The sequence below is a fragment of the Phocoena phocoena genome, chromosome 12 (genome assembly GCF_963924675.1).
Source record: "Phocoena phocoena chromosome 12, mPhoPho1.1, whole genome shotgun sequence".
In the NCBI taxonomy this organism is placed as follows: Eukaryota; Metazoa; Chordata; class Mammalia; order Artiodactyla; family Phocoenidae; genus Phocoena; species Phocoena phocoena.
Genome location: NC_089230.1, coordinates 39,856,921 through 39,870,348, shown reverse-complemented (window position 1 = coordinate 39,870,348; position 13,428 = coordinate 39,856,921). Strand labels below are relative to the sequence as shown.

Below are 13,428 nucleotides of genomic sequence, written 5' to 3'. Positions count from 1 at the left end.
TGCGGTACACGGGCCTCTCACTGTTGTGGCCTCTCCCGTCACGGAGCACAGGCTCTGGACACACAGGCCCAGCGGCCATGGCTCACGGGCCCAGCCACTCCGTGGCATGTGGGATCCTCCCAGACCGGGGCATGAACCCGCATCCCCCGCATCGGCAGGCGGACTCTCAACCACTGCGCCACTAGGGAAGCCTGCTTAAACAGTATTTTTAAATGCATAATTAATATTTAACATTGAACAGTTTAACCAGGAACATTACTTTCAATTTAGACTTGTATCTGCTAGAAATACGTTTGGCTCCATTATTCTCACTGAGGTTACAGAGATATCATCACTGTATTCTCTTACGTACTATCAAAATCAGACGTGCTTCTGATTTGCTCTCCCATTTTCTGCCATTCTTCTACGAGTATAGGGTGAGCGATACATCGGCAATACCAGAACGACATATATTTGATTCATATTTGACTCAGTACGTACCTATGCAAAATCGCTTCCTGAGGTACCTCTTTGGCTATCCACTGACTGGTACCTAGATCATTCTCTCCTGCTTAACAAGAACCACAATAATGCCAGGACCACTATTAGGAGGAAGTATTAGGTACTGCTGTTAAACTGAGAATAATGTCTTATTCAAACACTTGTGTTTTAGGTACAAACAGAAGGGCAGCTAGAAGTTGCTGTCCAATATGGTGGGAAAATATGAAGTTAAATAAAGAAAACTGAAATTGTACTAAATTAAAACAGAACATGTGACAGAAAGGCAGGCACGAATGAGTTGGGCCTTGTAGGCTATAGTGGAGTCATGAGAGGGTTTCAAGTAGAGGAGTTAAATGATCCAACCCACATTTCAGTAGCCATTCCTGTGGCTGCTGTGTTGGAAACAAACTGAACAGGTTACTACAATAATACAGGTGAGAGATGAGGGCGGTAGTAGATGAGTGAAAAGTGGTTTTATTTCCGATATGAAGGATCAAGAGCATTTGCTGACACAGTAGATGTGGGGTTATGAAGACAGAAGGAGTCAAAGAAAACCTTCAGGTTTATTGCCTAAAGAACTGGAAGCATAAAGTTGTCCTTTTTGAAATGAGGAAGAACACCAAGTATCAGAAATTTGTCTCAGACGTGTTAAATTTGATATGTTTATTAACCATCCTAGTAAAGATGTCAAGTAAACTGATATGAGTACACAGTCAAGTAGAAATATGGGTTTAAGATATAAATCAGAGTGTACTGGACGGTATCTTACGGTATCTTAGTCATAAGACTAGACAAAATCCCCAAAAGAATAAGTACAGACAAAAAAAAAAAAAAGAACTGAGACCTGGGGCACTCCAAAGTTTAGAGGTTGGAGAGATGTGAAAGATCCAACAAAAGAGATGAAGAATTTGCCAGAAATGCAGCAGGGGGGAAGAAAATTAGGTAATGTACTTTCTGAAAGCCAAATAAGAAAATGTTTCAAAAAAGAGAGGCATCAAACATTTTAAGTTTTATTTGTTTTTTTTTTTTTTTTTTTGCGGTACGTGGGCCTCTCACTGTTGTGGCCTCTGCCGTTGCGGAGCACAGGCTCCGGACGCGCAGGCTCAGCGGCCATGGCTCACGGGTCCAGCTGCTCCGCCGCATGTGGGATCCTCCCGGACCGGGGCAGGAACCCGCATCCCCTGCATCGGCAGGTGGGCTCTCAACCATTGCGCCACCAGGGAAGCCCCAAACATTTTAAGTTTTAATGCTGGGTGTAGTAGGATGAGGATGAGATCTGACCTGTCAATTTAATCATGGTAGAATGGTAAGAGTGAAAGCCTGAGTAGCTTTCAAGTGGATTCAAGAGAGCATGGAAAGAGAATAACTACAATATTAAGATTAGACAACTCCTTCAAGGAATTTTGCAGGAGGAGGACAGAAATGGGATTGTAGAGAGGGGAAAGTAAATTCAAAAGAAGATATTTTAAATATGGAAAAATTAACAGCATGCTTACTGTCCTGTAGGAAAGCTATAGTGGAGATCCACACCCAACCCCCACCCACAAAAAAAAGCAATAAAGAAAAAGGGAGAACTGTTAAAAGCAATATCTTTGCAAAAAAGAGGATGGAATGCAGGGCACAAATGGAGAAACTGGACTTTGTAATTAACATTTGCAGTTTTATTCATAGTAATACAAAATCTAAATTGGCACAGATGCAGCCGAGTGAGCTGACATGTATCAGGAGCACATGGAAGCTGACTGTTTCTATTTCCTCAGTTTAAAAAAAAAAAAAAGGAAACAGAGTTATCATCTGATAGGAAAGATTGGGAAGAGGTTAGGAAGGTATGATGAAAGAGAATATTTGAAAACAGTCATCTAGACTAGGAGAGTAAATGGACCTGTGGACACACTATATGACTGCCTGGCAGCATTACAGGCTTACTAGAGCTTAATAACCATTCTGCAGTTATCTTCTGGGCTAGACAGATAAGCTATTATTACTCCCTTTTCTAAACCACTTATAAAAGTAGAGCAGGGAAAAAAATTATACTCCTCTGAGCACCAATTCCTAGGAATTGATTTTTTTTTTTTTTCCTTCTCAGGGAACTATCCATTTAATCTTACTTTCTGATTTGTCTGCCTTGGTCATTTTAAAATAAAGCATATGCTTTTTACAAAACTATTATACTTTGAAGAAACAAACTATCTAATATGGCAGTCACAAAGTAAGACTGACAATGAATGAATCTGCTGTTCAAAAGAAAAGATATATTTGTTTCCAAGCGAAATTTAGCAAAGGTAATGATGCTATATGGTAACAAGGAAAAGGGCTGAATGGTTGAGGCACGAAGAATGGATCATATGCTATACATCATCTTATATCCGGTGCTTAGTGAAGTACCTGATAATCAGCACTCAAGAAACATGTTGAATAAAGGAATGAGTAGGCGAATACATAATGAAACCTAAAGACAGAATGACAAAATATAAAGGCTGATTAAAAAGACTGAAAGTAGGAGAGGAAGACATAAAAGACTGGGTTCACTGAAAGACGCAAGTCAGTGGTAAGAGTCCAAAATGATATTCTTTTAAGAGTTTCTTCTTGAAAAATACTTAATATTGCTCCCACATCTCTGAATTAGGTCACACGAGAAAAACATATGGCAAAATTTTAAAAGTGTATTAAAAAGACAAATATTAAAAACTTTTAAAAATCCCTCACATTCTCTTTCCCTAACCTAAGTAGACAGAAAACAAATAGAAATTTGTCTCTATGCAATTGTGAGATACATAGTGTATATCTTAAACACTGGATAGAAATAAAAACATGTATCAATTGATGGCCTCTATTGATTGATTTAAGGCAAGTAAACACCGGGAAAAGTTAAGTGGCTTATGAAGCCTCACATAGAAGAAAAATTTCTTATTTTTCAACAACCACTCTGTGGAATCTAACCTACATGAAATGAATTATATACGTTATTTCTTTCCAATACAAGTTTGATAGTACAGGGAGATCATGTTGATATTAAGATTTAACTTCTCAAATTAATGGTTTAAAATCTTCATATTTCACCTTAGAATTCTCAAGTCTAAAAACCGCTTGAATTTTTATTGCTCTTATGATAAAGTCTAAATACCTGAACTTGAGGTACCCTGGTCTTATGGCTGAACTTGGCTTACCTGCCTAAGACTTATCTCTGGTCACTCTTGTCCTCACAGTCCAAATCTCATACATCCTTGAACTACTCACGTTTCTTAATATAATTTGCTCCTTTTAGTCTCACTGCTGTTTCCTCTGTCAAAAACGCTCTTCTAATACCCAGAAAACACCTACTTCACTTCTCACTTTAAACTCAGTGCTCTTTGGAAGAGCATCTGCTTATGTGCTACCCTAGCAGGCTACACATTTTTCTATATATTTAGCTCCTATCACACGGTACTACCATACAATTGTCTAATTACTTGAATGTATTCCCTAAAAGGTCATAAATATCAGAATTTTTATTTTATTATATTTATATAACATTTATATTTTAAGTCCTGAGCACACAGGACTTACGTATGGCACACAGATATTAAAGAATATTAATCTGTGGAATAAAGTTCTACGTATCGAGAATTAATTCATCGAAAATCACTAATTCCCTTTTTTAAAGCAAAAACAAGGTTCTGATAAGAACTATTAAGCATCATACAAATATTCATTTAGTAAGGAACATGTGAAATCATGAAAACTTACAAAGAAACAGACATATATGGATTCAGGTATATAAGCTGAATGAAAAATAGTATTAATCTCCCTTCATAATACTTTATCTTTTTTCAAATTATAACAAAAATAAAAAGCAGTAAAGCATGGCACTTGATGGTAAATGTTTTACCTTGTTTTAGATCAGTATTTCTCGTAACACCGTCTGACAAATAGCAGTTTGGTAAAGGGTATGATGAAAACATTGGCCAAGGATATGGATCATCACCCTAAAAAAGAAGACAGATGACTTTAGGAAGTAGTTTAATATTAAATTTTAAGACTTTCTGAAATATCACTTAAATTGGCTTTTGTTTCATAAATTCCAGAGTTGTAGCATAACTAACCAAAAGCTATCTGACATTATAATTCAACACTCTAATGGATACTAACTAAAATGAAATATAGAAAGAACATTAAATAAGTACTAAAGACAAATATGATAACTTGTTGTAGCAACTAGACTGCTCACAAAACTATTTCTCTTATGCTGTCAATCATTTCTAGCTCACCATTCCTGGAGTGAAGTACTTAATATAACAACAAACCACAGTAAAAATAACAAAAAAACCCTTCAAGAGAAAACCAGACTCTATGGATACTGATGAAACGAGAGGTACTCAATATAGCCAATGAAACACAGTAAGAATTAGCCATCTAATAAAAATCAGGTATCATGAAGGGGAAAAATATTAAAAGTGAAAAAATTTTAATATGTGTTCAAAGACACACAAGGAGAATGACAAGTTTTTAATAAAAGAATATACTACTCTGCAACACAAACTACCACTCAAGATACCTTGCCTTGAAGAATGCTCTTTTCATTAGAAAGTGTTTACTTGCATCCTAAAGTTTTTCTAGTAACAAAAGTTCAATTCTGTGATGTGGATATTCAGAAGTTGTTTATTGTCACTTGAGCTGGCTACCTTGCTTCAAAATGTCAGAAAAACATTCCCCCCTCCTCTTTACCCCACTTACCTTCTCTAGTATCCTTGGAGGTAAAATTCGTTCCATTGGCCCACCAATAAGATTTATTCTAACAAGAACATGATTTCTCTCCACTGATAAGCTATCAATTATAAAATCTCTGAAAAATAATTATATCAATTGTTACTGCCTTAATTGAATATGATTTTATTTTAAGATCATGTCAGTGGAATGTAGAAGAAAAAAGCAATACAATTTCTATAAAAGAGTCTGAAAAATAAATTCACTTTTTATCTTACAGCTTTCTTAGCTACAGAGCAAAGAATTGGAGATATAATTCATATAACGAGATGAATGAGATTAAGAATATTTCCTTGATAAATGTCACATGTTATAAAGAAATGGGATTAAGATGTGCATTATTTCCACACCAACTCTATCACATTTTTAAATCTATTCATTTTATTTATTTTTGGCTGTGTTGGGTCTTTGTTGCTGTGCACAGGCTTTCTCTCTAGTTGTAGAGAGCCGGGGCTACTCTGCCTTGCGTGGGCTTCTCATTGCCGTGGCTTCTCTTGTTGTGGAGCATAGGCTCTAGGCGTGTAGGCTTCAGTAGTTGTGGCACGCAGGTTCACTAGTTGTGGCACACGGGCTTAGTTGCTCCGTGGCATGTGGGATCTTTCCAGACCAGGGTTCGAACCCGTATCTCCTACATTGGCAGGCAGATTCTTAACCACTGCGCCACCTGGGAAACCACATTCTTAGTCAAAGTTCCCTTAAGTTCTAGACCCAGTGACTTAATTCAAATTCTTCACTTTGTATCCTCCACACTTCCTGCAGCTGTTAATACTATCCTTCTATATCAAACCTAGAGTATTCAGTAATGTGGCCTGGTATTCTGTACTATTTTTCCAAGGTCTAGCTAGAGTGGAGGCACACTTTTTTAAAATTACAGACACAAAAACAATGTCAGCTATTGAATGTGTGTTCAAGATATGTCAACAGAATCAAGGTAATGGTAAGTATGACATATTAATAGAAAAAAGTTTTCAAGATATTACCATAACCTCGTTTTGCAATAATCAGAATTTATAACTATGAGCTAACATAGTTAAGAGAATGAAGTAAAAATTGCCTCTATAAGGGACACAAAAATCAAACGTTTTGTTTAATGGGTCATCTTTCACATGAGTCTGAATTTAAAGCTGATACAACTTAATAAAGTTAGGACTTAACTAAAAAACAAAAAACTAAACAGAAACTTAGAAAGTAGTACTCTGTAAGCTGTCTCCAAGAACATTGTCTACAATCTTTTTAACTGTGACATTTATGCTTTATTGCTTTTTACTCTTATTTAAATCTACTGAATTCAGATAATGGAAAAACATTAAATAAACTGTACAGAAAATTACTGCCTCAACAGAACATCTGTAAAGAAAGCTGTTATTGTCTCTTAATTATTTTATTATTATTATTATGTTTTACCTGTGACTGTCAGAGGTCTCTAAGGTATTTTCTTCTTGAGCATTTAGTAACATTTCAGATACTTGATACTGAGCCTCCAATAGGAGAAGAGTGTCTAGATCACAGCATACCACACTTAATAACCTAAATAAAAAGGAACAATAAAAGTAGATTTTCAAAAATATATCCTAAAAGTTTAGAAACTTTCTTAGTGTCTCAAACCAAGAGACATGGAAATAAAAATTTTGTAAGAAAAATCAGGTAGTTATTTCAGATATATTTTTAATCATTTTGAATAATTGACCTCAAAAAATTTTCTAATTGAAATATCATTTAAAGACCATGGGTTATTTCTAATCTAGTTTAAGAATTTATCTAAATCTAGGAATAATAAATTTTATTCTCAACTGATACTTAATTTAAAAATTAATTAGGGAACATTAGCAAATCTATAAAAACTACAAATTGCCACCACTTTTTACTCAATTAAATACAGAAGGAATGACAGAATCATCTTGCTACCAATCCAGGAAATATTTATTAGGTGAAATGTCAATGGCTAACTTTATAATTGTCAGATAAAGCTGAGAACACCAAAACACAATGATCTATCTTAACATTACTAAAAGTAGAAATCATGTGGCTCCTATTGTGATGCAAGAGGATGTACAGTGAGTGCACCATCTACAAAATATTCTTGCCAAAAAAATGGAACCTGAAACTAACCAATCCTAGATATCTCATTATCAGTTTATACTGATACAAGGCTCAGAGAAATATGTAAAAAGACACCACAAGAGGGAAACAGTCAACACAAAAGCCAGAATTTGGAGAATACTACACATTATATATTTCTTCTGGGGAAAAAATGGTTCATAAAAAAAGAGGGGATAAAGGAAGTTATAAATTAAAAGAAAAATAAAATGAATGTGAAGATTTTGTTTTGATCATGATTCAACCAAAACTGTGAAAATGCATTTTGAGTCACACAGGAACTATCTCCAAGGTATGTTAAGTAAAAAAGAAGAGGCACAAGACATGCATAGTGGTAGCATTTGAACCAAAATGGAGAACCATTTGAATACATATTTAAGTACATATTTGTTTCTACGTAGAATCCCTCTCTAAAGACAAAAAAGAAACTGGTAAGAGTTGTTAGCTGGGTGGGGTGGGGGGGTGGTTGGAATCTGACAGACTGAAGGGAAGGAATATACTTCTCACAGTATATCTTTTACAGTTTCTGAATTTTGGTGCAATCACATGTTTTATCTAGTCAATAGCATCCATAAATAGAAAAATGTTTGGTGGATGCATTTAACAGTCAAAAATGGCAATTCAATATCACTCCCCAGAACCTGGCTAAAATAACCAAATGTATCCAAAACTAAGGGAAAATCTACTATCAATTTAGTGAAATGTTCCATACTTAGCTTATAAAAGTAAGAACATTTGTGCTAGATAAAATGAAAAGAATACTTAGACTTCTAGTTTAAAGATGGTAGTGTAAGTTGGTATTTCCCTTTTCTCAGCCTAGAAATAACCCCATGGATTGAGAAGGAAGGAAAAGATCATAAAAATGTTTAGCCACAAAATGAGCTGAAAGACAGTCAAGGGCAATCAAAATTGGGCAAAGACCACTATGGGAAGGAAAGAAACTGAGAAAGGATGTTATGGCTGCCCATGAAAAACAACAGAATTAATTTCTCAAAAAAATTCATAAAAACAAAACTTTCAGAAATGAGGAGTATACTCAGATGAAACTCTCTGTTTACGATAGTGGAAACAGGATACACGAGACAGAGGCAGGAAGATCCCTGGTCCTATTATGGTTCGTAGTAATAGAAGAAACAAGGTAGAACATGGAGTCACAGACAAATCAATTATTAGTAATTGGTTACAGGTTATAGAGACAATTATTAATAATTAAAACTGACTACATGTATAGTGAGATTGGCAGGGACAACACAAAAACATACACAGACCGAAAACTCAGGCCCACAGAAAAAGTTCAACTAACTGGGAACATGACCATAACTTCTCTTCAACACGAGCCTCCTGTAAACAGCTGATGATGAAAGAACTCACACTCCTCCAAAAACAAATACCACAGGACGCATACAAAGGTGCTCCAAGAAAAAGGAGGAAATAACAGGATGAGCAGATGGCAAATACAAACACACAGGGCAGCCATTATACACTCCAAAACTATGACCAAGTAATTGTCCGTGAATTCTTTAAGTTATATAAATGTATCAAATCAACAGGCTGTATAACTTACAGAATATTATATTGCAATTATCTCTCAACTGAAAAGTTTAATAAAGCAGTAGTCTCCAATAAGCTCTTTGCACAAAGTAGAGCTGTATAAGCACAGGGAAGAAACAGCAAAACAACCAGAAAAGATAAAACATGAACTGGCAGAGCTAAGGAAAGAAGCAGAAGAACAAAAGTGTCACAGAAATTAATGCACAATTAGAAATAGCAAAAAAGAACAGATGCTGCTAAAAGCACAATAAATGATACAGGGAACAGAATGAGAGTGTGAAAAACATAATGAAAATAAAGAATTTAAACTACTGATTTCTTTTTTTTTTTTTTTTTTTTTTTTGCGGTACGCGGGCCTCTCACTGCTGTGGCCTCTCCCGTTGCGGAGCACAGGCTCCGGACGAGCAAGCTCCGGACGAGCAGGCTCAGCGGCCATGGCTCACGGGCCCAGCCACTCCGCAGCATGTGGGATCCTCCTGGACCAGGGCACGAACCCATGTCCCCTACATCGGCAGGCAGACCCTCAACCACTGCGCCACCAGGGAAGCCCTAAACTACTGATTTCTTGAAGAGAAAACAGAAATAACCTAACAGGATACATCTTTAGAGATACTAGTCAAATTCCACGAGAAAAGCAACCATGACAGCATGCCCAGGGTAAACTGAACCAAAAGAGTCAACACTGAGACAGAGCTATTAGACTTAGAGAAAGAACCGCTGGGGTATACAGGGAAAAAGATAAGTCACTAACAGAGTTGGGGTTGGGGGGAAGGGAATCAAGCTGTTCTCAGATATACCCACAGCAACATTCAATACCAGCAGGACAATGAAGCAATACTGGGAGGAGGTCTAACACCAGATAGTAACACGCATTACAAAGCTGTGAAAAATTTAAAAGTGTAGTAATGGCATGAATAAACAAAAGAAAATTCAAACAGATGCAAATATATAGAGGAATTTAAAATATGTCAAAGGCAGATAGAATTTCCTGGTGGACGGAATATGTGGAGCAAAAAGAAGAAAGATACCAAGGATGACTTCAGATGTTTTGTTAGAAAGATAAGAAGGATCAAGTTGTCACCAACTAGGTAATAAGGCTTTAAGTTATAAAGGTTTAGGGAGGACCTAGTAACCTTTCTACTTTCTTTAGGTTACTAAATCAGTGAACAGGTAATGAAAATAACCTCAACATCCTCTAGTTTATGATTTGAAAAGAGGAGTCTATAGACTCTAGATGGACAATTAGACGATCCAAGGTGAATTAGAGTAGCTCTGAAAGCAGATCCATGCCTGGACTGAATTCTCATTAGAGAATGAATAAATAGAAACTTTAACAAATGATGTAAGACTTTTAAAATCCTACAAATACTAGGAATAATGTAAGGTTAGCAAGTTTGATCCAGCAGTAAATTAAAAGAATAGCATACTGTGATCAAGCACTGTTCATTCCAGGAAGAAAAGGATAGTTTAATATTGAAACATCTCCTGATATAATTCATGACATCTATATGTAATAGAAAATATATAATCATCTGACCAGATGCTTGAAAGCTACTTAATCTAAGATTCAACATCCACTCTCTACTCCCTGTCCTCCAAAAAATAGCATTCCCATAAGGTCATGAAAACAGCAAAACTGTCCATTATTTAGCATTGTTTTAGAAGTTTAAGCCAATGCAAAAAAGATAAGAAAAAGAGGAATGCTATCTGAAAGGAAATAATGATGTTCATTATCAGAAGATGATAAAATTGTTTATTTGGAAACTACCCTTCCCCATGACATAAAATTCAATCTACTTGATTTTAAGAAATATTGGTTGAATACCTACTAAGTGCCTATTACTGTTTTAAGTGCCAAGGATACCTCACTGAACACACATGCACAAAAATCCCAGTCTTTATGGAATGCTAAATACTAGAGGAGGGGGACAGTGAACAACAACAACAAAAACACAGCATGGATACAACTAAAGCAGGGGAGTGAATAAGGAGCTGTAATAAGAGAGCAGTGGGGATAGATCACTGTATGCAATTTCAAATAAGGTAGTTAGGAAAGACCTCAGCAAGAAGGTGACACCTGAGTAAAGACCTAAAAGAAATGAAGAAACAAGCCATGGAGCTATCTGAGGGATAAACGTTCCAAGGCAGAGCAAACAGCTTGAGCAAGGGACTGAAGGTTGAGAGCATGACTGGCATGTTTGAAGAACAGTATGCCATTCTCGCTGGAGTCTCTCTACTCTGCTGGCTTTGAAGAAGCAAGCAGCCATACTGGAGAAACCCATGTGGCAAGGAACTACAGGTAGCCTCTAAGAATTGAGGGCAGACTTCAATTAACAAAGCTGCGAGGGCTCTAGCCTCTAAGCAGCAAGAAAACATGACCCTCAGTCCTAAAACCATAAGGAACTACATCCTGCCAAAAATCTGTGAGTTTGGAAACAGATACTTTCCTGATTGAGCTTCAAAAGAGATTACAGCCCCATCTGACACCTTGATTGTAGCCTTGTAAGACTATGAACAAGGAACCAAGCAGAGAGAACCAAATAGAGAGAAACTAAGGTAAGTGTGTGATGTTTTAAGCCACAAAGTTTGTGGTAAGAGTTCAACAAAATGGCTCCACTAACAACCTAAAAGCATTTAAAGGAGAATAGTTAAATGAATTAATAATTGGTTTATCTATACAGTCTCAGACATTTATCTCAGATATGGTGCTTACCATGTCCTAAATTTATGTGACATATTTAGTCTCACAATAACTCCAAGGAAGGTAGAGTTACTGTCTCCATTTCACATACAAAGAAATGGAGGCATAGAGAGGTTACGAATCTTGTCTAAAATCACTTTGATGATGTGGTTCCAGAGTCCATGCTCTTAAACCACTGGGTGATATTGCCACATACTGTAGTATATACTGGGGAACATAAGGCTACAAATATTAAATTAACAAAAGATATATAAGACCTATGAAAAAAACCCCAATGTCCTAATGAGAGTAATTAGAGAATACTTAAATAAAATGGAGATATATACAATGTTTACAGATTGTAAAACTCAGTATAAAGATGTCAGTTCACTCACTATTTATCTGTAGATTCAATCCAAGGATAATTAAAATCCCAGTGGGCTGGTTTGGGTGACAAGATGATTCTAAAATTTGTATGGAAAAAAAAGGACTAAAAGTAGCCACGATATTTTTGGAAAAGAACCAAGTGGGAACAATCACCCTATCAATTATTGTAACGTATTATAAAGCTATAGTAATTAACAGAATCTAATATTTGTACAAGGATGAACAAAATCCAACTGAATAGAATAGGAAGTTCAAAAACATACCTTTGAATATTTAGATACCTTTTCTGTAACGCACAAAAAAATTATGTATATATATGCACACAGAGATACGTAGCTAATGTTCCACGTGTAGTTGTTTATAATAGCCAAAACTAGAGAACTATAAGTATCTCAAACGTCTGCTAGTAGCATAATATATAAACAAAACACAGTATACTCATGCTATGGAATATCATATAGCAATAAATATTGACCTTAGAAACATAATGCTACATATAAAAGGTCAGATGTCACAGAGTATACAGTCTATGCTACCACTAAAATAAAGCCCAAAAAGCAACAAAATTAAGTGTATTTTTTTGGAAATACATAACTAAGTAGTAAAGTAGTAAATACCATAAAAGTCAGAATAGTGGTTACCCATTAGGGAGATGGGAGGCAGTCATGATCAACAAATGCATAGTACTAGTAAGTTCTCTTTGTTTACTTGACTGGGATTTTATGTAGACATTCATTTTAAAACACTTTGCTAAATTTATGTTTATATTTTATGCAGGATTTATATTTTTAATATTTCATAAAAAACTTGTGTCATGCTTGGGTGGATAATGGGAAAAAGTATAGCATTATATCTATAAGAAATATAAACATGTGTGCAATAAATGAACAAATCGAAAACACCAATAAAACAATGCATACTTTAATAATTATGCATAAAAGCCTTGATAACGAGTGCCATTTACTACTCAATCATCTAATCATCTAATAAACAGATCTTAATGTTTCATTAATTATATCAGCATATGTGTATAAGCTAGCAGCTACAGTAAACATGGAAGAAAAAGCCAGTTGAGTAAGACCATCTTTTTAGTCTAACCATGAGGCTAGGTTTACAAAGTGAATTGGAGTGTTGTGTGCAGATTATTTTATATCCATTAAGTTTTGAAAAGTGACCATAAAAACATGTCTCAAAACTTACATATTATTAGGCTTACAAGTAACAAATTGTGAAGTTTTGTTGGCCCCAACCCAAATTTCCCAGAGTTAAGAAAAAAATCTGCTGCTTATTTCAAACATAAAGTTAGTTATATCAAGAAGTATTCCAAAGAAAATCAACAATTATCCAAGATGAATCCAAATTCATTACTGGATAAGTGCTTTAATGGTACATTTTCAGTTTTTTATGGACAGATAAAGTATTAAAAATAAAGTTAATGTAAAGATATCAACAGTAAGTTTCACAGAAGAAATTTCAAAGTGTTTGTGAAT

The 13,428-nt window shown here is 35.5% G+C and overlaps 1 protein-coding gene across 1 annotated transcript in view; it reads right to left on the bottom strand.

Annotated features, from left to right (window-relative positions):
- TBC1D32 (TBC1 domain family member 32) overlaps positions 1–13,428 on the bottom strand; it is a 176,941-nt gene that overhangs the window by 68,684 nt on the left and 94,829 nt on the right. The window contains exons 24-26 of the mRNA XM_065888749.1: positions 6,628–6,750; positions 5,194–5,302; positions 4,349–4,445 (exon numbers count right to left, since the gene is read on the bottom strand). Of these exons, the coding sequence (XP_065744821.1) occupies positions 4,349–4,445; positions 5,194–5,302; positions 6,628–6,750 (329 nt within the window). The remainder of the gene's footprint in view (positions 1–4,348; positions 4,446–5,193; positions 5,303–6,627; positions 6,751–13,428) is intronic.